The sequence below is a fragment of the Echeneis naucrates genome, chromosome 22, assembly GCF_900963305.1.
Source record: "Echeneis naucrates chromosome 22, fEcheNa1.1, whole genome shotgun sequence".
Classification (NCBI taxonomy): domain Eukaryota; kingdom Metazoa; phylum Chordata; class Actinopteri; order Carangiformes; family Echeneidae; genus Echeneis; species Echeneis naucrates.
The window spans coordinates 2,074,202-2,098,936 of record NC_042532.1 but is presented as its reverse complement, the minus strand read 5'-3'; the positions used below and the strand labels follow the sequence as shown (position 1 = coordinate 2,098,936).

The following is a 24,735-nucleotide window of genomic DNA, read 5'->3' as shown; positions in this document are numbered from 1 at the left end:
CTACAACTTCTTGTAGCAATAATTATAGGAATAATCATTTTGTTAACATTCATTGGAAAATGGTATGGATTTACTATAAAAAATTTCAATATTTGTTAAATTCACTTTAAAATTAACCGTTTAATTTATCCAACAAACCATTTTCTTGAAAGATACAGGCCTGAGTTTTTTGATAGCTGTGTATTTTGTTGTACATTTATGAATGCATTTATATTAAATTCTTTTGGATAGATGTTGAAAATGTGTTTGAATCTTTGTGTGGGATTATGACTAATCTGCAAAACAAGGAAGTTCTTTTTGAGAAGAGGAATATGGACAAGGGTAATTTGTTCTCATTCAACCTTCTTGTTTGGAAAGTTGTATATACATAAATGCAAATGGACTGGAATGAAACCCAGTATCCACCAACTCAAGAATGAAATGAAACTTTATTTTGAAACATTAAAAGGACTGACGAATAAGAAAGCCATCCGGACTACGAACTGTTACAAAGCCTAACCCTAAAAACGTCTTTTATACGTTGAATGCACATACCCTTGGTTCTGATTATTATTATTATTTATTTATTTATTTTTTTTTGGTATGATTGTAAATGTTTATAATGAAGAATTTAAATAAAGTTCGGGAAAAAATGGTAGTTGGGCTGTTTTGAGATCACGTGACCATACAGTATGCTGTCACATGATGCGCAGAGCGAGTCAGCCGACTTGCAACCGTCTCGCGCGCCGCATCCACATTCCGGGTTCTTCCAGTCGGAATGGAGTGGCCGGTAGCTGTCCTGGCCGTCTGGTCTGTCACCTCAGCTTTGAGTCTCTGCTCCCCGAACTATTACGTCCTGGACGACGGAGCAGGCTTGGGCAGAGTGTTCGACGGGGTTGGAGGTCTGAGCGGCGGAGGCGTGAGTTGATTTCATTTACTTCCTCGTCCGGTTGTGTTTACACGCAGGAGAGTTAGCATTGTGCGGGTGTTATCAGGTCCTCTCCTGCCCTCCCGCAGGCGACGTCTCGGTTACTGGTCAACTATGAGGAGCCATACCGCGGGCAGATCCTGGATTACCTCTTTAAAGTAAGACTCAGTCCAGGTCCGCCATCCAGTCCACTTGATAGTACAGTAGGTGTTCACTCACTGCTGTGACTTTATGTTCTGCCTTCAGCCAAACTTTGGAGCCTCTCTTCACATACTGAAGGTGGAGATCGGAGGAGATGCTCAAACCACTGGTAGGTCTCATTAGAACAGGGTTATAATAATAATAACAGGGTTATTTTCTTATTCGCTCACATTACTATAGTATTTGGCAAAACATATATCCAAGAGGCCTGGATGGCATCTTCAAATAGATAGATATAAGTGTATTAATCCCCAAGGGGAAATTCACCTAGTCAGGAGCTCATCAAAATAAAAAATATAAAAAACCAAAAAAATTATCCAGTCAGCAGGGGTTGAAATCTCCAGATATTAATACAAATACCTCAGAATGTTAAGTCTGTATCTTGGTGACAGTTTCATGGAGAACTTCACATGGAACTTCAGCAGTTGCCTTGGGTGGAATGTACACAAGTATTGTTATAATATGACTGAATTCTCTTGGTACATAGTATGGTCTCGTACCAGCTGCCAATAATTTGACAGCACATGGACAGCACATCTTCTCCTTGACAGTAATAAACCCAGTCGTCCTCCTTTCTTCTCTCCACTAGCTTAAGTGTCTCTGTCCATCCATATGAGAGTGAGCCCAGGTAGTCCCACACAGGAATCAGCAATGTTTTGAGTCAACCAGTTTTCAGTAAAACACATGAGGCTGCACTCACGGTATACTTTGAGTCTTCACCAATATCTCCATCTCATCACATTTATTGGGCAGAGAGTTCAGGTTTCCCATGACAATCAATGGCAGAAAGGGCTTATATCTCCATTTTGTAGCCTTCACCTTTGCACCAGCACGGCAACCACGAAAACACCTCTTTGTCTCAGCTGGAATCGGGTGGTATCCTCCAGATTTGCCCAGTTTCAATAAAAGAAGCTCTTCTCTTTAGTAAACTCTTCTCCCCACAGAAATAACCATCAGCAACTGACAAAAAATAATAAACAAAAATAAAGTAAAATTTAGTAAAAATTGAGAGCTACCAGACTTTGCTGCTTACTGTTGAAGCACATGTTCTAGAATGAATGAATATAAATATATAAAAATCAAATGAATATATCCACATGAGGTTTTGTATTTCTGCTCATCACACAGTTAAAGGAGCGACTCCAAAATTTGTGAAAAGAAGTCAAATTGTCTATGTAAAAAGTCTAAAATCTATGTAAAAAAAGCGCCACTTCTCCCTTGATTTAGGAAATGCTCAGGAAATGTTTTCCTAATTAGTTTATGGCCTCAGTCTTATTCAGTACATCACAATGTTAGTTTCTTTTTCTCTTGCAAGAAAATGGACTGTAAAATGCATCTTTTATCCTATAATCAGGGCTGAATAGGTCTGTGACAGAGGATGGTTAGACACTAGCATCATACATAACTGTGGTTAAAAAAAACTTGGCTCCACAAATAATATGGTTTTGACACCACATTGTTTTCAGATGGAACAGAGCCATCCCACATGCACTATGAGAACGATGAGAACTACTTCCGAGGGTATGAGTGGTGGCTCATGAAAGAAGCCAAGAAGAGGAACCCAAACATTACACTTATCGGTGAGAGAAGATGCTGTCATATCTCACTCTGCTGAGGACAAACAAAAACTCAATGACGTATACATCAAAATGAAACACGTATGAAGATGCTGACTTCAGTGTATGTGAAGGGTATTATATAATTACGTCTTTAAATGTAAATCAACAACTCTTCTTACAGTCTTTATGTTCAAATGTAAGTTATAAGTGTTGTGAAGCAAGTTTAACTTAAAGTCTAACACATGCCAGACTGATGGGAAAGGTGTTCTTGGGACTAAAAACAGCTAAAGGTGTTAGGTTTATGTTAATGCATTAGTTAAATGTTCGTGTACACTAGGCTGCATGGCGTATTGTTGTGTGGGTATGTATGTCAGTGTGTCTCCCCATGCAGGCTTGCCATGGGCGTTCCCTGGTTGGGTGGGCCATGGTAAAAACTGGCCCTATGACTTCCCGGACATCACTGCAGCGTACGTGGTGAACTGGATTCTTGGTGCCAAACAGTACCATGACTTGGATATCCAGTATGTTGGGGTGTGTACTCAATTATTTACAGTCTCTGCACACTGGCACCACATACTTTTCTTGTACTTTTTATAATTTTACTGAAGGTAATGAATACTTCCTCCACCACAGAGAGCCATAAAAAAAAACAAAAAAAAAAAAAAAAAACAGAAGAAGAAATGGTATCCCAGTAACTCGAGTTGTGCAATGTTTTTATAGTTTTATAGTTATGTAGTTACCAGGCCCTGTTTAAATGAAGCAGGTCATACTTTTTATCATAAATTTTGGTCTCTGCAGAAAACCTTTCCCTAATAATGTCATAACCATCTAAAAAAATTAGCAATTTAGTGAATATACTTTGACATGGATTGCTGCTGCTGGTATCTTTTTCAGAGTTTCCAAATACTGCCCTGATTGCAGCCTTTCTGGCCTTGACCCCTGTGGTGTCTTTGAACAGTTGTGTATCACTTTAGCTTTGGAGTGATGTCTGACCCAGTGTTTAACCCTGTAATTTTTTTTCTGCATTGTCCTCACGAGTCTGGGCTTAACTGGACTTGGTTAACTAGTTCCCGAAACATCTGAGAGTAATACTTTAGCTTTCTTATTTTTATCCTTTATCCTTTCACATTTGGGCCAATTGAAACTGAACTGATAATAAAACTGGAATGGATATTATTTTATACAACATGCAGCCTGTGCTTTGTATTTTCACATAGTTTTTCCCCAACAACCAGTTGTGCTGATATATTGAATCGTTATTGTCACTGAATGATAAAATACAGTGAAATTCAGTTTTGCAGCAATTACCATAACTGTTAGGTAAGTGATCGGAGTGTAGAAGTTACAGAACAGACATTTATCACCTGGCACTCATTTTAGTGCTGCCCTTTCTCCATGAGTGAGGTGTTCCCAGATTAGAGAGTTCGCCCATAGCAAGTCAGCTTGATGACTCGCATGAATTAATTAACTACAGATTTTACGCCTGATGCCCTTCCTGCCGCAACCCTCTCAATTTATCTGGGCTTGGTATCAGCACAAGCCTACCATTGGTTAGCCTTGTGGCTGGAGTTTGAACATTGAGGCCTTTGCATGCCCTCTACCACTGAGCTATGTCCACTGATTAATTGCCATACAAATAATTTTGATTAATGATTTTACTGTCTTCCTCTGATCATTTCATGCCACTATTATAGTATAAGCCTGAACATGGTTTAATGATACACATACACCCACAACTAAAGCCATGAAGCTAATGTATTGATGTATGTATTGCTAATGAAGCAATAATAAAACCAAGATGGCCAACGGACAAATGATAAACAGGAGGCTTCACCATGGTAGCTCAAAAACCAGTAGTTGACATAATGGTGGTTTAACAGAACAAATTGACATAAATTGACTTGATTATTATTATTGAAATTTTTTTTTTAATTGAAGCTAACTGGGCGACAATATTTTGAGTAAAATGAAGACCTCTAAGTGTAGTTGTGTGTAAACCTTTTGCAGGTGAATGTTGAACATGTGAAACTGGGCTGGTTGTGAACATCCGATCACACAGTGTGCTCTTTAACCAAAATTCACTTTTTTTTTTTTTTTTTTTTTGCTTAGATTTGGAATGAGCGGAACTACGACAGCAAGTACATCAAGGTAAGTCTAACCTCTTCGATTTGACTTGGCAAATATTAGTGCATTATGGGTGAGGTTAGTGCCAACTACATTTAGCAGAAAAACAGCCACAGACATTGGAAAAAAGTGAATGTGGAGGCGGTTTTAATGCTGTAGCTGGTTTCCTCTGAGAGCATGCATTTGTTGCCAAGGTGCTTCGGAGCATGCTGGATAGAGTTGGTCTAAGTGACGTTGGCATCATTGCAGCAGATGGTGATTGGAGCATCGCTAATTCTATGATCATTGATCAGCTCCTCTATGATTCTGTTGAGGTGATTGGGTAAGTACTGATGGCCTCAGGCCACATTCAGAGATGATTTAATTACTGTTTATTTGATCCTCTGGTACATTTAATAGAATCTGGGCATCTGACTTTAGAGCATTCTGTATTGACACTGTTCACAAACAGCATAAATATGGCTAAAAAGTCTGAACAGTTTAAACAGGCATGTTTTAATCTTTGACAACTGACTAAGCATGATGATGGTTAAATATCAAGATTGTTTCCTGCATCAAAACAGTTGGTGCAAGTCATTCCTGCAGGCCACTCCCCTTTATCTGTCTCTACTACACTGTTAAATAAATGCTTAAATGATAAAATGATTAGTTCATATATAATAAATGTTGGTATGTATGTCGTCTTTTACCATAAAACCCAGACAAACGTCATAATCTCAGTGTGAAATAAACAGCCTGTACGTAGCCTTTGTTTATAAACTGAGCTTTAAAACCAGCTGTCAGGAGATCTGTACTTTCATGATGTCACAGCAAAGCAGTCATTGCCCTCACTTGGATTTACTATGCTGCCTTGAAGGATTTGGTTTCTTTGTGTGTTTACCTGAAATCAACTCAGTTTTTACTGGGTTGGCCAAACAGATGAGAGCCTTAGATTTTCTCTTACAGGCTCACTGACCGGTTATTGGGAAGCCTGAGAAAGGAGATGGGCACTGAGACAACTTGCTGGTTGTTCAAACCAGAAGTATATCTTATAGCTATCCCCACAGGAGAAATGTTAAATATGGTACCCTTAAACCAGAGGTCCCCAACTCCAGTCCTCGAGACCTACTGTCCTGCATGTTTTAGATCAGCGGTCCCCAATCCCTGGGCAACAAACGTCCTTGGAAAGAAGGGAAAAGGCCCAGTGAGGAGACGGAAGAAGAGCCTGCAACTTCCAAGAAAAAGGAAGTTGGTTAGGGTTTAGGTGGCATAGAAGATGTTACTCATGTTATGATGTTGGCGCAATGTGGCACAATGGATTCATGTTTATTATTATATTTACAAAATAGCACAGTTTTTATGCCGATTGTATAATTTTATTTTCTTGTATTTATCCGCCACACCGTAAAGGCCAGTCTTACATTACTGTCTGACAAAAAAGGCTGGGGACCACTGTTTTAGATGTTTCCTGCTCGAACACACCTGATTCAAATGAGTGGCTCCTTATCAGACCTCAGCAGTGCTTAATGATGAGCTGATCATTTGAATCAGGTGTGTTGGAGCAGGAAACATAGATGTTTTCCGCAGGACAGCAGCTATCCAGGACCGGATTTGGAGAGCTCTGCCTTAAACTCTCTTTTAACTGGCCTGTGTTGCTCATCCAGACCGTCACCTTAATCTGCTACATATGTAATTGAGCTGAATGTCTGTGGCGGTTTTTCTGTTGGATTTAGTTTAGTCCCATACTAACTTGTATCTAAATGCTTCCACATGCATTGTGGAATATTGTCATTGTGATGTTGTGAACTTTACAGTATTCAGCTATCATGTCAACAAAGAGAATACAGTGTTGGTTTCTGTTTATCTTCATACTAAAAGGGGATTAAATTATTGAGTAATATGAAAAGCTTTACTCTTAGAAATAACTTCAAAAACAATAATCAGGGCTGAGAAGAAACTTAACTCATTCAGGGAGCTACAGTCAATCAAAATATTGCCAAAATCACTGTATGGCCAACTTTAAATATCCAAAAAAGTCAAAACTAAAAAGTTGTTTTCTTGAATGTAAGGTCGCAAAGTTATTAAATTCTCTCAATTTTAGAGGCTGGACAGGGGAAAGGTTTTGCTTGATAAAAGACTAAAATCATCTAACTGAAGAACCAAAGTAGTCTTTGAAGCTGTCAACAAGTAAGCGGGTCACAACCAATAGTTTGCTTTATTAGCATTGTGGTTGTATATTGTATAATATTTGTAGATGCACTAGCCTAAAAATCATCAGAAAGAAAGCACAAACGTAGCTGGTACTCAACAACAATTAAGAACTAGATCTTGAACGATATCTTCTATACAGGGGAAAGGACAAGATTTCTGTTAATATTAGATATTAGTCCTATTGATGCCAAATAGCATCTTAACATCCAAAACATTATTACAAATTTTTACATCTACTTAAACCTTTAAAATCTTAAATAGAAGAAGATGTGGTCAATGGAAGTACATACTCTTTTTCCTTCCCTATTTTTATTTTTTTTTTCCAGACAACACATTTTCAGATGTGAGTCGAAACAACCAGGAAACTAATAAAATGGAGGCCTTCTAAATCAAAACCTTTAAGTTAAGAAAATCATCAAATTCTGAAATTTCAGCAGCTGGAGACAGGAATGTTTTGCTTAACAATAACTAAAATCACCAAGAGCAAAAATAGACTTGTTAATCATCACGAAACCTGCACGCAGTAAAAGCAGCTAAAAAGCCAACTGTTTCCCTCAACAGCTGGTTTAGACCAGTGATTTTAAGTGATGTAGGACATACTGTACTGACAAACAAGTGGTCAAAGTGGTGAATCCATGTCCTTTTTACCCTCCGATCCCAATGACTGTGACTGGCTGTACTAGATGCTTCGTTACACCCTGGATAAAAATGATCTGGAGGGCGTCAGGATCATAGCCAGTGACAACCTGTGGGAGCCAATTGCCCTGTCTCTTCTTCTAGACCCTGAGCTCAGCACAGCTGTAGACGTGATAGGGTAGGATGCTCTTGTGGCTGCGATGTGTGCTTGCTGTTGTTGTGAGCTTTGTCTCTTCCTGCATGATCCACCTGATATGATTATGTCTTAGCTCATACTAATTGCAATAATATGCATGTGATAACATCATTGGTTATCTGTGTGCATGAGTGTGGTATTAATCTTGTAGTATTCAAGCTGATGATGCTGCAGAATTGATTGATTTGTGTTAGCCATCAACAAAGATAACAAGTTCAAATCTCCTGTTTCATTTAGCGTTTCTCGGACCGAGTGACCACAACTCAAGGGCTTTGTGTTGTTTTCAATATTAAAACAACTCATGTGAACACTTTTTACCTAAAAAAAAAAAAAATAATAATAAATAAAAAATGTAAAAAAATAAGGGTTTACATTTGCAAGCTAACAGTCTCTTCTGGGATTGCACTACTGAAACCCTTTAGCTTACTTTTAGACTTCTCAATCTAAAAGGAAACCATAATCAAATGAAATTTAATACAGAAGTGTAAAGCATGAACTGACTCACAATGGTTTAACCATAATCATGATTAGGTTATTTCCCTTGTAAATTACTTAGAGAGATTAAATTATGTGAATTAATGAAATGCAATTTGAAGTCCAGACAGTCCAGTTCACCCGAAGATTCATACAAAGTATTTCCTCTCACATGCCAGAGGCACTTGTAACACTGGTGAGTGTCTTAATGACAGTTATTATTTGAGCATGTCCCAAATGCTTATTCATGAAAAATGCAAATGGTAGATAATTTTTTTCTTTTTCTTAACATCAGTGCTAACATTAATTTATATAAAAAAAATAAAATAAAATAAAATGCCCTTTTCTTCATTCAGCCCATCACCCTTGTCACACTTTATGAAATCAGTGGCCTGTTGTCCCTTGTTTGTTTGATTGACCACATCACATGTTCAATGAACATTTATGACACTTGCGTGTGTGTGTGTTTGCGCGTGTTCACATTCAGGGCCCACTACCCAGGTACCACCACAGTGCCAGATGCCCTGAAGACGCAGAAGGCTCTATGGTCATCAGAGGACTACAGCACCTTCAATGATGAGGTTGGGGGAGGCTGCTGGGCCCGCATCCTCAATCAGAATTACATCAACGGACTCATGACTGCGTAAGCAAACACACAACACTTCATGGAATTCAGTGCTTTTATTTAATTAACCTGTTATATATGTTCTGAAAGAGTTAACTTGAAGTGATACATTTTTAGTATTTAATTATTTTATTTTATTTTATTTTTTTGGTTTTACTTCAACAGAAGAAAGCTTACTAAACTAAGCGCCTGGCTTGATATGTTTTTTTTAAAAAGGGCAATACGTCATATCAAAATGTTATAAATGTTGAAAGATGAGATAACTCAAACAACAGAGTGCAATGTAACCAACCAACAATCTGAAACTGACTTAATGCTCACTGATTGTTGATGGTAAATCTTATTCTAGCACTATCTCCTGGAACCTGGTGGCAAGCTATTATGATAAGCTGCCATTTGGCAGAGATGGATTGATGACTGCAGAGGAGCCCTGGAGTGGCAACTATGTGGTGGAATCTCCAATCTGGATCACAGGTCAGCATCATATCCTGTACACAGAGGCAGATGCTACACTAATATGAGGTTAAGCTGGCCATCAGAACCAGGTCAGCTGGAAAACTTGAATGGACCTTCTGCACCAAAGGCATGTTCCTGTCAAAGGTCACAATATGACTTTTTTTTGGGCCTGCATTAGTCCTCATTATTTAACACCACAGGGTGTATCAACTTTTTATGAAATTGATGCACTTTTAGTCTTGCAGCTAAATATTCTAAGCTAATGAGACCATCACTAGCCCTCTCTGGAAGATAGTTTGTTGATCTTTGAGTGAAGTGACATTTGTGAGGCAGAGAGAGCAGTGCTACACCTCATTGAGTACAGGGGGGAGCAAAGAACAGACAAGATGCAGTAGGATTGGACAGTGGAAGGGAAGTCGTTGGTGCTGGCAGGAACTAGTGGAGTGAAGGATGCTGTGATTTCAAAAAGAACTCCCTGGGGTGCCTGGTTAAATGTCTGTCGGAAGGAAAAGCTGCAGTGAGCCATCGCACACTAGCTACCATCACAACCATAGTGACCACAGGGAACAGAGCCACATTGGACACATCGCCAAAGAGTGCCAGGATACAAGGCTCGAAGACACCGGGCACCCAACCAAATCGGGCCGCCCGGCCCTACCACATGCAGAGCAGGAAGTGAGTATCTTCTCTTTCCTGTGCTTCCCCGATCACTGTCGAGGAAGCATAACCCTGCACCATGAATAAGTGAACCATGGATATGGTGTGGTGCATTAAGATTGGGGGGAAGGAGAAGACAGTGGGGGCTGATCCATTGTCTGAAGCTATTAGAATATCATTGTAGACTTTAACCAGCGCTGTTTCTGTGCTGTGATGGGATTTAAATCCTGACTGAAACTCTTTGAGCAAGACGTTCCTGTGCAAATGGTCATAATATTGGGTTGCTACTGCTTTTTCAATTCTTTTAGAAATGAATGGAAGGTTCGATATGGGTCTATAATTGTCCAAAACATCTGGGTCAAGATTTGTTTTTTTTTTTTTTTAAGTTGGGTTTTGATGACTACGGTCTTAAGAGTCTGGGGTACATAACCCAAAGATAACATCAAATTAATCAGATAGAAAAGGAATGGCTCAATTAAGTAGAAAATCTCTTTAAAGAGGCTAGTTGGTATTGGGCCTAATAGACAGGTTGATGGTGCAGATGATGAGATTATAGAAGCTAGCTCTGAGAGATTCAGAGGTGAGAATGATTCCAGGTGTACAATATGCGTTGCAGTTGATTCAGGAGTTGCTTTATTCAGTAGAAGATTATTGTCTAATATAGGTAAGAGCTGATTCTTTCTCTGTGAGAATTTTATGTTTAAAAAAAAAAAAAAAAAAAAAAGTCCATAAAATCATCACTGCTGAGAGCGAAGGGGATCACTGGTTCAATTGAGCTATGACTCTGTCAGCCTGTCTACATTGGTGAAGAGACACTTTGGTTGTTCTTGTTTTTTTTTCTATTAGTGCTGAATAGTATAATCTTCTAGCATTGCATTTTCTTATAGGTTTTTAAGATTTCTTTCCAGGCTCGATGAGACTCTTCCGAGTTGCTGAAATGCCTACTTCTTTCTAATTTCTGTGACATCTGCTTTAACATACAATTTTGAGAATTATATCACAGAGCCAGCCTCCTATGTTGTATTACTTTCTTTTTGAGAGGGGCAGCATCATCAAGATTTGAACACAGTGTGGCCATTGTGCTAATCACGAGGTCATCAACCTGAGTATGAGCGAAATCCTCATTGACATGGCATTGCTGCAAATGATGACTGAATTTTCTCTTTAAATTTAGCCACAGCAGCTTCAGATAAAGGGTTAGGGTTAGCCAAATTTATTCCTTGATGCTGTGCAGTCAATTAAAGTAAACTCGGATGTAATGAGGTAATGGTTGGTCAAAAGAGAGTTTTATGGAAAAATTGTTAACTTGTCAGTTTCAATGCCATATGCGAAAACAAGATCAATGATATGATTGAAACAGTGAGGGGGTTCATCACATGTTGGGAAAAGCCAATTGAGTCTAGTAAGGAAAGAAACCTAGAGCTAAGGCTGTCGCTTTCTACATCTACATGTATATTGAAATCTCCTAGTATAATGATTTTATCTGTACTGAGTACTAACTGATATAAACTCAGAAAACTCTGATAGGAATTCTGAATACAGACTAGGTGGATGGTATACTGTAACTAACAGAACTGGTTTTTCACCTTTCCAGTTTGAGTGGGAAAGACTAGTGAGGCTTTCAAAATACCTGCAGCCAGATTTTGGTCGAGGGTTGATTAATAAGCTTGACTGAAATATCGCATCCACCACCCCTCCTCGACCTGTGGTACAAGGGATATGAAAATTAACATGAGTGGTGGGTGCAGATTAATTAATACTAACATACTCATCCTGCTGCAGCCAGGTTTCAGTTATACAAAATAAATCAATGCGATGATCAGCTATGAGATCATTGACTAATAGAGATTTTGATGATCGTGATCAAATATTCAATAGTCCACATTTAATTGCAGTATTACTATTCAGTAGTACTATTGCGGAGACTGAACATGTGGTTGTTTTGATTTCAGTGAAGTTTTTGTTTCTTTTTTTTAAGTTAGTTAGTTAGGTTAATTTAGTAACCTTTCTGTTGGTTTGGGGACGGACACAGGTTCTATAGACCTAGACACAGCTATAGATAGAGAGACTATTCTATTCTCGGCAGGTGGCCGCTCTGACTGACATGCAGAGGAGCGTGTTAAACTGCAACGCTGCCTCCTGGTCTTGACTCGGGGTTGTCAAGGTTTTAGCTTTCAAATGAACTTGGCCATATTCCTAGATATGAGAGCAGCACCACCCACGGTGGGATGGACAAATCAAATCAAAATCAAATCAAATCAGATTTATTTGTATAGCGCCAAATCATAACAAAGTTACATCAAGGCACTTTACATATAGAGCAGGTCTACAAACTAATAAAAAACGAATAAAATCATTACTGCTTAGAGTTCATGACTACAGTACATGAGGAGGAGCTGTTGTTTACATGAACAAACTGATGTCTATCTGATAAGTAGGATTTGAACCACTTTAGTGCAGTTCCTTTAATTCTAATTTCATGTTCCAGTCTCTGTAGTAAAATATTATGATCTATGGTGTCGAATGCAGCTCTAAGATCTAGAAGGAGAAGTATGGAGGCTGATCTATTGTCTGAGGCCATTAGAATGTCATTGGAGACTTTAACCAGCGCTGTTTCTGTGCTATGATGGGCTCTAAATCCTGACTGAAACTCTTAAAACAAACTGTTCCCATCCAGATGCTCGTGTAGTTGTTTTGCTACAGCTTTCTCAATGATTTTAGAAATAAATGGAAGGTTCGATATGGGTCTATAGTTTGCCAAAAACATCTGGATCAAGATTAGGCTTTTTAAGCTGGGGTTTGATGACCGCAGTCTTAAGTGCCTGAGGTACATAACCCAGAAATAAAGTCAGATTAACCAAATCTAGAATGAACGGCTCAATTACATAAAAGATCTCTTTAAAGAGGCTAGTTGGTACTGGGTCTAATAGACAGGTTGACGGTCTGGATGATGAAACTATAGAAGCTAGCTCTGAGAGATTTAGAGGTGAGAATGATTCCAGATGTAAATGAGGCGCCGCAGCTGATTCAGCAGTTGCCGTCTTCAGAAGGGGATTTTTATCTAACGTAGACAAGAGCTGATAAATTCTTTCTCTGATCGTGAGAATTTTGTCTGAAAAAAAACTAATAAAATCATTACTGCTTAGAGCTAAGGGGATCACTGGTTCAACTGAGCTATGGCTCTCTGTCAGCCTGGCTACAGTGCTGAAGAGAAACCTGGGGTTGTTCTTGTTTTCTTCTATGAGTGCTGAGTAATATGAACTTCTAGCACTGCGGAGAGCTTTTTTATACGTTTTTAGGCTGTCTTTCCAGGCTCTGTGAGACTCTTCTGACCTCTGGAACACCAGTTTCTTTCTAATTTCCTTGATGTCTGCTTCAAGGTACGGATTTGGTAACTATACCAGGGAGCCATCCTCCTCAGATTGAATACTTTCTTTTTGAGAGGGGCGGCATTATCAAGATTCGAACACAGTGTGGCCATAGTGCTAGTCACAAGGTCATCAACCTGCGTATGGGAGAAATCCTCATTTAAATTTAGATATGACATTGTTGGGAATGATGACCAAATGTTCTCTTTAAATTTAGCCACAGCAGCTTCAGATAAACATCTTCTATAGCTGAATTTATTCCTCAATGCTGTGGAGCCCATTAAAGTAAACTCCAATGTAATAAGGTAATGGTCAGACAGGAGAGAATTTTGGGGAAGAATTGTTAGCTTGTCAATTTCAATGCCATAAGTTAGAACAAGATCAAGGATATGATTGTAAAAGTGAGTGGGTTCATTCACATGCTGGGAAAAGCCAATTGAGTCTAGTAAGGGAAAGAAACCCAGAACTAAGGCTGTCGCTTTCTACATCAACATGTATATTGAAATCTCCCAGAATAATGATTTTATCTGTACTAAGTACTAACTCTGATATAAACTCAGAAAACTCTGATAGGAATTCTGAGTACGGACCAGGTGGACGGTATACTGTAACTAACAGAACTGGTTTTTCACCTTTCCAGTCCGAGTGGGAGAGACTAAGAGTGAGGCTTTCAAAAGACCTGCAGCCAGATTTTGGTCTCAGGTTGATTAATAGGCTTGACTGAAATATTGCAGCCACCCCTCCTCCTTGACCTGCGGTACGAGGGATATGAAAGTTAACATGAGTTGGGGGTGTAGCTTCATTAATGCTAACATACTCATCCTGCTGCAGCCACGTTTCAGTTATACAAAATAAATCAATATGGTGATCAGCTATGAGATCGTTAACTAGTAGAGATTTTGATGATAATGATCGAATGTTCAACAGTCCACATTTGATCGCAGTGTTATTTTAGACTGAATTTGTGGCTGTTTTAATTACAGTTAGGTTTTTGTTTTTAGCTCCTGTTCTGTTTAATTTGGGTTTTTTAACTTTTCTAAATTTAGGTGGTCGGGGGACAGACACGGTTTCTATAGACCTAAACATAGACAGAGACTCTATTCTATTCTCGGCAGATGACCGCTCTGACTGAGGCGCAGAGGAGCGTGTTAAACTGCGGCTCTGCCTCCTGGTCTCGACCCGGGATTGTCAGGGTTTTGGATTTCTAATAAAATCGGCCATATTTCTAGAAATGAGAGCGGCCCCGTCCACGGTGGGATGGACACCATCTCTCCTAATTAGACCAGGTCTCCCCCAGAAAGACTTCCAGTTATCTATGTAGCCCACGTTGTTTTCGGGACACCACCTCGACAGCCAGCGGTTAAATGACGACATGCGGCTGTACATTTCATCACTGGTCCGATTGGGGAGGGGGCCGGAGAAAACTACAGTGTCCGACATCGTTTTAGCAAAAGTACACACCGATTCCACATTAATTTTTGTGACTTCCGACTGGCGAAGTCGGGTGTCGTTACTGCCGACGTGAATTACAATATTAGCATATTTACGTTTACCCTTAGCCAGCAGTTTCAGATAAGACTGGATGTCGCCTGCTGATGATCGCCGGGATACACTTCACTATGGCCGCCGGTGTCGCTAACTTCCTCACGTTCCTCAGAATAGAATCACCAATCACTAGAGTCGGCGTTTCAGCGGGTGTGTCGCTGAGAGGGGAGAACCTGTTGGAAACGTGAACTGGTCGGTGGTGAACCGGGGGCTGCTGCCTACGACTATGCCTCTTGTCTCGGACAGTCACCCAGCTGCCCTGACTAGATCCCGGCTGCTCGGGAGCCACTGGGGGGGAGGAAACTATCTTAGCTGCCGTATGAGCTCGTCTAGGTTGGTCCACACCGGCTACAGGGGGGGGGCTAGCTACACTAGCATAAGTTGGGCCAGCTAAAGTGCGGAGCTGGGATTCTAACTCATTAATCTTCGCCTCCATTTCTACCATCATCCTACATCTATGACAAGAGGTGCTATCATAAAAGGAGGCAGAAGAATAACTACACATGAGGCACAGAGAACAGTAGAGGAGAGGAGGAGGAGAAGGAGGAACAGAGAGTGGAGACAGAGAGCTAGAGGACATTACTAATCGGGTAGTTTGATTAGCGGAGGAGAAGAAACGACACCATCTTTCCTAATCAGATCAGGTCTCTCCCAGAAAGCATTCCAGTTGTCTATGCAGCCCACATTGTATTTGGGACACCACCTTGACAGCCAGCATGCAATGACAACATGTGGCTATACATGCCATCACTGGTCCACTTGGGGAGGGGACCAGAGAAAACTACAGTGTCTGACATTGTTTTAGCAAAGTTACATACTGATTCCATGTTAATCTTTGTGACCTCTGACTGACGAAGTCGGGTGTTGTTACTGCCAAAATGAATAACGATTTTACCATATTTGCGCTTGTCCTTAGCCAGTAGTTTCAGATAAGTCTGCGTACAAACAGTAGGTAGAGAAGCTGGTCCATTGGTGCAGTCAAACCACCTGGAGCTTAAGGTACTCAAGACTGTGGAGGTGACAGTGGACTTTCAGACATATTCCCCCTTCTCACCATCCTTAAGAACACAGTTCATACTGTGGCGCACTTCAGATTCCTAGCATCCACCTTTTCATGGGATTTGAGGTGGTCTTCTCACATAAACCCAGCCTGATCAACAGAAGATGCCATCTCCACCACACACCACCTCATGCTGTCATACTTGCAGAGGAAGAACACCTACGCCAGATTCCTTTTCATCAATGTCAGCTTGGCTTTCAATACCATCATTCTATAGCAGCTGGTGGAAAAGCTGAGGCAGCTAGGTGCTGACACTGCAACATATAACTGGGTACTCAGCTTCCTGACAAAAGCGGCAGCAAACAGTCAAGGTGGACGGACACACATCAAAATCCATCGCAGTGAGCACAGACTGCTCACACATGACTTCACTTACTGTTGCAACTCAGGAAGTTCAACTGCCATTATTCAGTCTGTGAACATCCGTCACTGTCTGGATTAGTTCAGCCATGACGCAGGACAGGGCCAGACTGCAACGTACAGTTAGGTCTCCAGAGAAGATCATCTAATGTCTTCCATCTATAATGGTATATAAAAAAAGTCCTCTGATTGACTTCAGTCGTTCTTATTCTTTCAGTATCACAAGTAAAACTCTCAACATCTGACTACAACGTAGGTCATAACAATATAATATGTGTGACCTGCAGGCAAGCTCCAATATGTTTTGTGTTGAGGTGGTAACAAAGGTTCGATATGCTCCTGTGATAGGAACATTCTTTCCTGCACAAAGTGCAAAGAACAGCAGTTTTATTTTTCTTCTTACGTATATTTAAAGTTCACTCCAACCAGTATAGTCTCTCCTGTCGCGTCCATCATACTACCACACTATGTGTTGGTGCAATCTGTATGCCTGGACCTCCTGCACTGAGAAACGGTCCACAGTGCAAATTAAAGTGTGATTCAAAAAATGTAAAAATAAATAAATCAACAAGTGATTTTTCTGGTAATCAGGTGAAATGAACACGTTAAAATCCCAATCCTAATTTTTATATTATTTGTCCCTCTTATTTTTACTTGCATCTGCTTGTTTATATCTTTCATTTGTTCATGTTCTTTTTAAAATGCTTGCATGAAGTGAAGTGAATCAAACTCACATTCCTTGTTTTTGTGCACAAACCTGGAAATTAAAGATTATGCTGATTTTGATTGTCTAACAAGTGTTAATGCCACCAAAAAGTCTATGTGGAAGCAGTAGACTCACCGTGCATTTTTAATTAAGAAGGATTTCAAGAGATTCTGTGCAACATCCTCAAGTCCCTGGGTTTAGGAATAATTAGAACTTTTCTTAGACCACCCGTGTTTCCTGCGACTTTACTGAAAAGAAAAGTAGTGGTGAGCGCAGTGTGTTTTGGCTTTTATTTTTACTTTGGAAAGAGTGTAAAGTGAATGAAAATGCTGTATTGTCACCCTGTAGCCCACACCACACAGTTCACCCAGCCAGGGTGGACCTACCTGCAGACTGTCGGGCATCTGGCACAAGGAGGGAGTTATGTCTCCTTGACTGATGGAAAGGGAAACCTCACTGTTGTCATAGAAACCATGGTGAGTTCATCTTTATTAGTTTTTTGGTTGTTTTTTTTCCCCCCATCGTGTGATTCTGTAACTCAAAAAAATCTAATAAAACTTTCAAGATGCACAAGTTTCACACCAGATCTAGTATTTTAGTGTTCAGATAAAGTTAAGCTGTGAGGCTATCATCTAATCTGGCATACCTTTTTGGACTTGAATGTACTAAAAAGTGCAGTTAAACCGTAACACAATATTTTTTTCCTCTCCAGACCCATAACCATTCAGTGTGTGTAAGACCTCCACTACCTAAATTCAATGTGACCTCCCAGAATGCAACATTCCAGCTGAAAGGATCTTTTGTAAGTCTTTCTGAGATTTTTCATAAAAATATTTTAAAATTATGTCTTTTCTATATAAACAAAAAGGCAAAAAAAAATCTTTCTTTCAATTTCCCCAGGTGTCTATCAAAGAACTTCATGTCTGGCGTTCCCAATTTAACTTTAAGACCAAAAAACCTGTTTTCTTTGAGAAACAAACTCCACTCACGGTAAAGCAACACTCCCATACTATTTGAGTCTTTCTCCAGGAAATGATCGCACTGAGCTAAAACCTAACTGTCTTTTTCTTGAGTGATGATTTTAGGTAATGAATGGATCATTCACCTTAAATCTTGCTGAAGATGAAGTTTACACTCTAACTACGATTACAACAGGACAAAAGGGCAGTTACCCCGACCCACCTCCTTCAGCTTGCTTCCCCAAAGTCTACAAGGATGACTTTAATGTTCGTAAGTGTCACATACATAACAGAAATTTAAGTTATGCCAGAAAATAACTGACCTTCTCCTCGGTACTCTGGTTTTATTCCTAGCATCCAAAAACATACATGTTTGGGTACATTGGTGATTCTAAATTACCTGTAGATCTGAGTGTGAGTGGTTGTTTGTCTCTGTATGTTGGCCCTGCGAAGGACTGGTGAACTGTCCAGGGTGACCCACCCTCGCCCAGTGTGAGCTGGGATTTGCTCCAGCACTCCTCACGACCCAGAAATGGATAAGCGGTAGAAAATGAATGAATGCTTTATACTGTTAATACAACCCAAAAATCTGTTTTCAGTTTTCAACCCATCCATCGTATATTTACTGAAAATCAAAACCATGGTTCATTTCATTTTGATTTCTCGTGAACAAAAAAACAAATCGATGCCTGAAACTGTCAATTTGCTAATATTGTGCTGATCTGTGAAAAAAGGGAGGGAGGAGAGAGAGAGAGAGAGATTTGATTTTTAAACCAACTTTAATTGCCACTCTTAAATCAAACTGATATTAATTATATATATATATATATAGCTTAAGTGGCACAACTGTTGAATCTGAGTTTTCCCAAAGTCCCACCACTGTTGAATGCTGGGGAAGGCAGGCCTGCCCTCCCTATGGCTCTCCCAAAAAAACTGCCATTTCTTCGCTTCTGATGTAGCAAAAACCATCTAAGTACAACTATCAACTTTAAAAGAGAAGGACACGTTAAGATCCTGGGTGTGATCTTTTAGGATCATGTATACCTGTCTTCGATGACATACAATATGCTTCAGTTTTGCTGACTTACAGCCCAGTGACACCATCTTTACCTGGGGCACAATCTGGCCAAATTGGGACAATTCTCTCACCAGGCTGGTGGGATGTTAGAAATGATCACTTTAGCGGCCGGGTTCACAAGAGGAAACACAGGAGTGAAGGCGTCCTGGATCACCACACCTTTCTCCACCACCTCGCTCACCTTAGACGTAGCATCCAGGAACATAAAAATGGCCCCGTTCATTCTGCAGGCCAACACTCAAAGTCAGCCGCTGCAGCCCCAGACACCGGCATTTTGCTGAGTTAGCACACACGCCACACACACAAACTACACTATGTTAACAAATGACAAAAGATATATAAAGAAATAAGCTAAAGGAAGTTTTCTCATTAAAAACCTCACTCACGCTACAAACATTCCACTCTCAGCTCCACGGAGACTCTCACACTCACACACACCATCTCAGAGAGAGAGAGAGAGAGAGATGCTCAGTCCTTCCCCCAGCAGCCTAGGTATATAGCAGCATAGCTATAGCATAGCATAACTTTTTAACTATAAGCTCTGTCATACAAAAACATTTTAAGCCTGGTCTTGAAAATTACTAGAGAGTCTGCCCCCCGCGATACTGGAAGTTTGTTCCATAGAAGAGGAGCATGATAACTGCCCCCAGATTTACTCTTGGAGACTCTAGGAACCACAAGTAAACCTCCATCTAGAGAGCGGAGTGGCTTACTACAACAGTAAGGAACTATGAGCTCTCTGAGATATGATGGAGCTTGGTCATTAAGAGCTTTATATGTTAATAGAAGGATTTTAAATTCTACTCTGTATTTTACTGGCTGCCAATGAAGAGCAGCTAACACAGGAGAGATGTGATCTCTTTTCCTAGTTCCTGTTAATATTCATGCAGCAGCGTTCTGAATCAACTGAAGGCCTTTCAGAGATTTGTTTGGACATCCAGATAGTAATGAATTACAGTAGTCCAGCCTAGAAGTTACAAATACATGGACTAGTTTTTCAGCATCATCCTGAGAGAGGATGTTTCTGATTTTCCTAATGTTTCTCAGGTGGAAGAAAGATGCCCTACTGACTTGTTTTTTGTGAGGGACAAAGGACATGTCCTGGTCAAAAGTTACTCCAAGGTTTCTTACAGTGGAGCTGGAAGCCAAAGTAATGCCATCCAGACTGATTAGATGATTAGATAGGGTTTCTCTGAGGTGCTCAGGGCCAAGTACAATAACTGCAGTTACAAAGTTACGAAGTGCAAATACTTTGTGACTGTACTTAAATAGATTTTTCAGGTATCTGTACTTTACTTCAGTATTTGTTTTTGACCATTTTTTACTTTTACTCCCTACATATGTACTTTATACGCATTATATTGTAAAAACAGGCTTGGTACTTAAAAAAAAAACAAAAAAAAACTCCTAAGATAACGACACAAAGTAAAAATATATGTAAAAGACGCGACGAACTAGAGAGGGAAAGAGGGAGAAGAGGGGGGGGGGGGCAGGAAGCCACGGGAAGAAGTTGAATGATTGAGGGGATGGTACAGAGAGAACCGAGAACTTGTACCGTAGCAGAAATTATCAGGAGGATGTATTGTGTTTCAATAATGGCAAAAATTCATTTACTTTGAAAGTACTTTTCAGCGCCTGTACTTTCTTACTTTTACTCTAGTAAAGGAGTTGAATCAGTAATACTTTTAACAGAGTATTTTTTTACACACATATCTGTACTTCTACTTAAGTACAGAATATGAGTACTTTTGCCACCTCTGGGTACCGATGATTCACCACCTGCAGGATGAGGACAGGGAGAGAGAGGAGCTGGGAGAGACACAGACTTCAGGGAAAACATGTTTAGTACATAGTCACACATGGTCAGAACTGGGAGAGACAGGGACTTTGGAGAAACATAGTTATTGATATGTTGGTGCATGGGAGGAAGGGAGTAAGGGAGGTGTTCAGTGATTCCCCCAGCAGTCTAGGCCTGTAGCAGCATAGCTGAAGAGTAAATAAACTTTTTCACTATAAACACTGTCATACAGAAAAGTCTGGTCTTGAAAATGGCTATGCCCCCCAGAACGATACTGGAAGTTGGTTCCATTAAGGAGGAGCCTTATAACTGAATGATCTGCCTGCCAATTTTTCTTTTCCCAAGAGATTTGTTTGGATATTCAGATTTTAGTGAGTTATAGTAGTCCAGCCTAGAAGTCCAGACTGAATGTAGCTAAACACACAGAGAGAGGCCCTTGAAGAAAACCTACTCCACCATCAAGGAGACCTGAGGCTGCTGTGGCTGGTCATCATTCATTTTCGCAATGACTTCCAAATTCCAAGACAACACTTGAGTGTCTTCACCACCACTCTCTGACTGTGCTTGAAAGTCCACACTGAAACCCCGGGCTATCTGAAGATCACATATGCTTTCCATTCAGTCTGATGAGCCAGAGAGAATCTCACAGGAAGAATCCAGCGAATAACTCCAAATCCAACTAATCTCTGCCAAAGAGGCTTCTGTAGTGCTCTATATTGTGAAATGTGATATTGATATGTAAAATCAACTTTTTGTTTTGCCTTCACAAATAATGAAATTTCTCCACTTTGGGACAAATGTAAATTTGATGAAATACATGTTTTGCAAACTTGAGGGACTACAACAAAGGCATTCACAAGATTGTATTGTCAGTTATGTCACTGAATTCTCCCTTAACTTCACTTTCAGATTTATTTATTTTGCTCAGTGCATTTTCAGAGGTCAGGCTACTGTAGTCATAGTTAAAGAAATGAAAGTGATGTAAAAAAGAATGGGATTTAAGTTTATGGTCTTTTTCTTAGAGATAATTAGTGTTTTAAGAATGAGAAACTTTGTTTGTCCATGATATGGTCCCAATAGATATGAGTATGTGTACACAATTCATACATATGCCAAATGAGCACAATCACTGCTTTAAAAAAAAAAAAAAAACACTTAATAGTCCTCTATCCTTACAGGAAACCCTCCCTTCTCTGAGGCTCCAGACTTTGCTGACCAGACGGGGGTGTTTGAGTACTACAATAACCTGACTGACCCTGGACCCCATACCTTCACCTTACGTCAGGTTCTCACCGAGAGACCCATCACATGGGCAACAGATGCTGATCAGACCATCAGCGTCATAGGAGACTATGAATGGTGAGTTGATGCTACTTTAAAGTTATTTAAATCTTGAATTTCTACTCATTTATTTATGCATACAGTAGAACTTATTAAATATGGCGGCTGTCTTAGACTTGGCTGTGTCACCATGTTTTGCTTTTGTGTTACAGGGAAAACCTGACAGTTACGTGTGATGTCTTCATGGAGAGTGTCAGAACTGGTGGTGTTTTCATAGCAGCCAGGGTGGATAAAGGAGGCCAGTCCATCCGTAGCACTAATGGAATCTTCTTTTGGGTGTTTGCAGACGGCACCTACAAAGTCACCAATGATCTTGGTTTGTCTGGTCCCTGCTCTGCTTCACACATTTTATTGCTAACTAAAGTTCTAAAGTTCTCTGCATAGGGATTGAATTGATTATTGATGTGCATACTTGTTATCCACCTTCAACAGCTGGTCAGGCTGTACTTGCAGAGGGTCAATCTGGTACCCGAGCATATGGTTGGCACACATTATCCCTCACTGTGACAGTAAGTGAAGGTTTCAGTATTTGCCAGTTTTGGGGCTCTTATTCCTTTTCAGATTTTTCAAATGTAGATTCAAAACTGTGATGAATGCCTTGGCTGATTGGTCTATCTCTGTAACTGATATGTCCTAAGAAAGACTGATGCCAACTTTGTAATGTCATGGTCAGCATTTTCAATAGGAGAGACAGTTCTTGCACTGGTCTAGTATCAACGCAGATCACTTTACTCTGTTGGCTTAGTGGTAAAATATATGTGTAAGATTGCCTCAGAATTTACTTGGAGCATAAGTTAGTATAGCATAAGTCAGTAAAATTTTTAAAGCGGCAACGCAGCAGCATAGCAATTAGCACTGTTGCCCTACAGCAGTAGTTCTCAATTTTCGGTTATGCCCCCCTAGGAAGAAGTAAATATTTTATGCCCCCCACCATTCTCCGCGGCAACTATCATGTCATTTGTCTTAATTGTTATAAGTACACCTCTGCATAACATAATATTTTTATTATCATTAAAGAAAACAAAAAAAAGAATGGAATTTAGATCACACTTCTAGTACGGCAAAAAAAAAAAAAAAAAAAAAAAAAAAAAAGCATGTTCCACGGCATCACACAGGGGCGCGCCCCACTATTTGAGAAGCACTGCCCTACAGCAAGGTCATGGGTTTGATTCCCAGGCCTGCAGCCTCTGGGTACTCTACCTTCCTCCACAGCATACCTTGTGATGAGAGAGAAAGAAATACATTTTTACAGTCACTGATCTGAGCAATCAGTCTTTTAAACTTATTTTAATTTGTCATTCTTGTCCAGGTCCATAGAGTAACACTGCAATTGGTTTATTCAGAATATTTTTTATTTTTCTGCTATGTCTGTCCTGCAGGGCCCACTTGCATCAGGGATGTTGAATGGATACCCACTGTGGAAGAATGCTGTGGTGCTGAACCCAAAGAATGGCTGGGCTGCTATTGGAACACACTCATTTGAACTAGCACAATTTGATAACTTTGCTATTGTTGCACAATGATAATTCAACTATGAACCAAAGACTTTAACTGAGATCTTAATATTCAGATTAATTTATTGACCCTGTCAATACACTGATTTAATACTTATGTGCTAAATGTAAATTGAGATTGTTTTCCTTAAATACAGAATTTTTTTTTTTTTTTTAAACAAGAAGTGAGCAAACCTAAGGAAACATAATGTAGCACTCACATTTGAAAGAGATTAGGTGATTTGGCACTGCATTTTATTTTGTATTTTATTACTTGTTTATGAAATTAAAGGATTTTATTATGAGTTGCCTTCTAGTGTTTGTTGCTGAGGTTGGCAGTGCCCAGGGTTGACTGAGGCTTTAACAAGTCCCAATTTGATTAGGGTAAAGCTATTTATGGGTGCTTCTTCAATTCGGGGCACTTTGGACTTTTGGAGTTTTGAAAAAATAATGTCCTTTCATTTAAGTTTTTTCTATTTCAAAAGGTTCATCAATTGGTCTGGAACAAAGATCTTAGCATAGCTTTGATTGTACCTCATAATTTTGATATTATGATGCTTTTTTTCAAAGTTTTCACAGCAAAATGTCATTACCATCACAAAAACAACATACTTATTTAATATAAAATCATTTAAGCAAAGTTTTCACAATCATTCCACTAAGTACAAAACATGCTCTTTAAATATTTAGATATTCATAATACATTTTAACATGTTTTCGCCTTGTCCCAACAATGACATATTGCGTACAAATCAGAATATTTGAATAGCAATATATGTTTTTTTTCCAGAAAAAGCTAATTTAGACCTTTAAACATTACCGCAATGATTGAGGTAAAACCCAAGCAACGTTGTAATGTGACGGCAATGACATTAACAATTAACGCTGATGTTTTTTATTTATTTTTTTTTTTTACAACAAACAAAAGTTAAATACTAAGAAAAGACTGCTTTTTAAAAACAACACCATTCGAACACTTAACCTTCCATTAGAATTAATCAC

The 24,735-nt window shown here is 39.6% G+C and overlaps 1 protein-coding gene across 2 annotated transcripts; it reads left to right on the top strand.

Moving 5' to 3' along the window:
• Positions 1-686: 686 nt before the first annotated feature.
• On the top strand, positions 687-24,041 carry galcb (galactosylceramidase b). 2 transcript variants are annotated; one of them, XM_029493793.1, is made up of 17 exons: positions 687-898; positions 997-1,065; positions 1,154-1,217; positions 2,575-2,688; positions 3,059-3,198; positions 4,777-4,815; positions 7,665-7,795; positions 8,775-8,930; positions 9,262-9,386; positions 17,413-17,540; positions 17,777-17,866; positions 17,965-18,054; positions 18,150-18,294; positions 22,078-22,258; positions 22,393-22,556; positions 22,673-22,749; positions 23,620-24,041. In XM_029493793.1, the coding sequence occupies exons 1-17, from the start codon at positions 758-760 to the stop codon at positions 23,761-23,763; spliced, it is 1,998 nt and encodes a 665-aa protein (XP_029349653.1). In that variant the 5' UTR covers positions 687-757; the 3' UTR covers positions 23,764-24,041. The 2 variants fall into 2 exon arrangements, with proteins under 2 accessions (XP_029349653.1, XP_029349654.1); XM_029493794.1 differs by lacking the exon at positions 7,665-7,795 and adding an exon at positions 4,986-5,113.
• The last annotated feature ends 694 nt before the right edge of the window (positions 24,042-24,735 follow it).

What these genes read in the sequence shown, in the direction of transcription:
- galcb (XM_029493793.1), top strand. Translation starts at nt 758, where the DNA reads ATGGAGTGGCCGGTAGCTGTCCTGGCCGTCTGGTCTGTCACCTCAGCT. An exon ending in ACGACAGCAAGTACATCAAG is followed by an intron (nt 4,816 to 7,664) that starts GTAAGTCTAACC and finishes TGGCTGTACTAG; the next exon opens with ATGCTTCGTTACACCCTGGA. An exon ending in ACAGCTGTAGACGTGATAGG is followed by an intron (nt 7,796 to 8,774) that starts GTAGGATGCTCT and finishes GTTCACATTCAG; the next exon opens with GGCCCACTACCCAGGTACCA.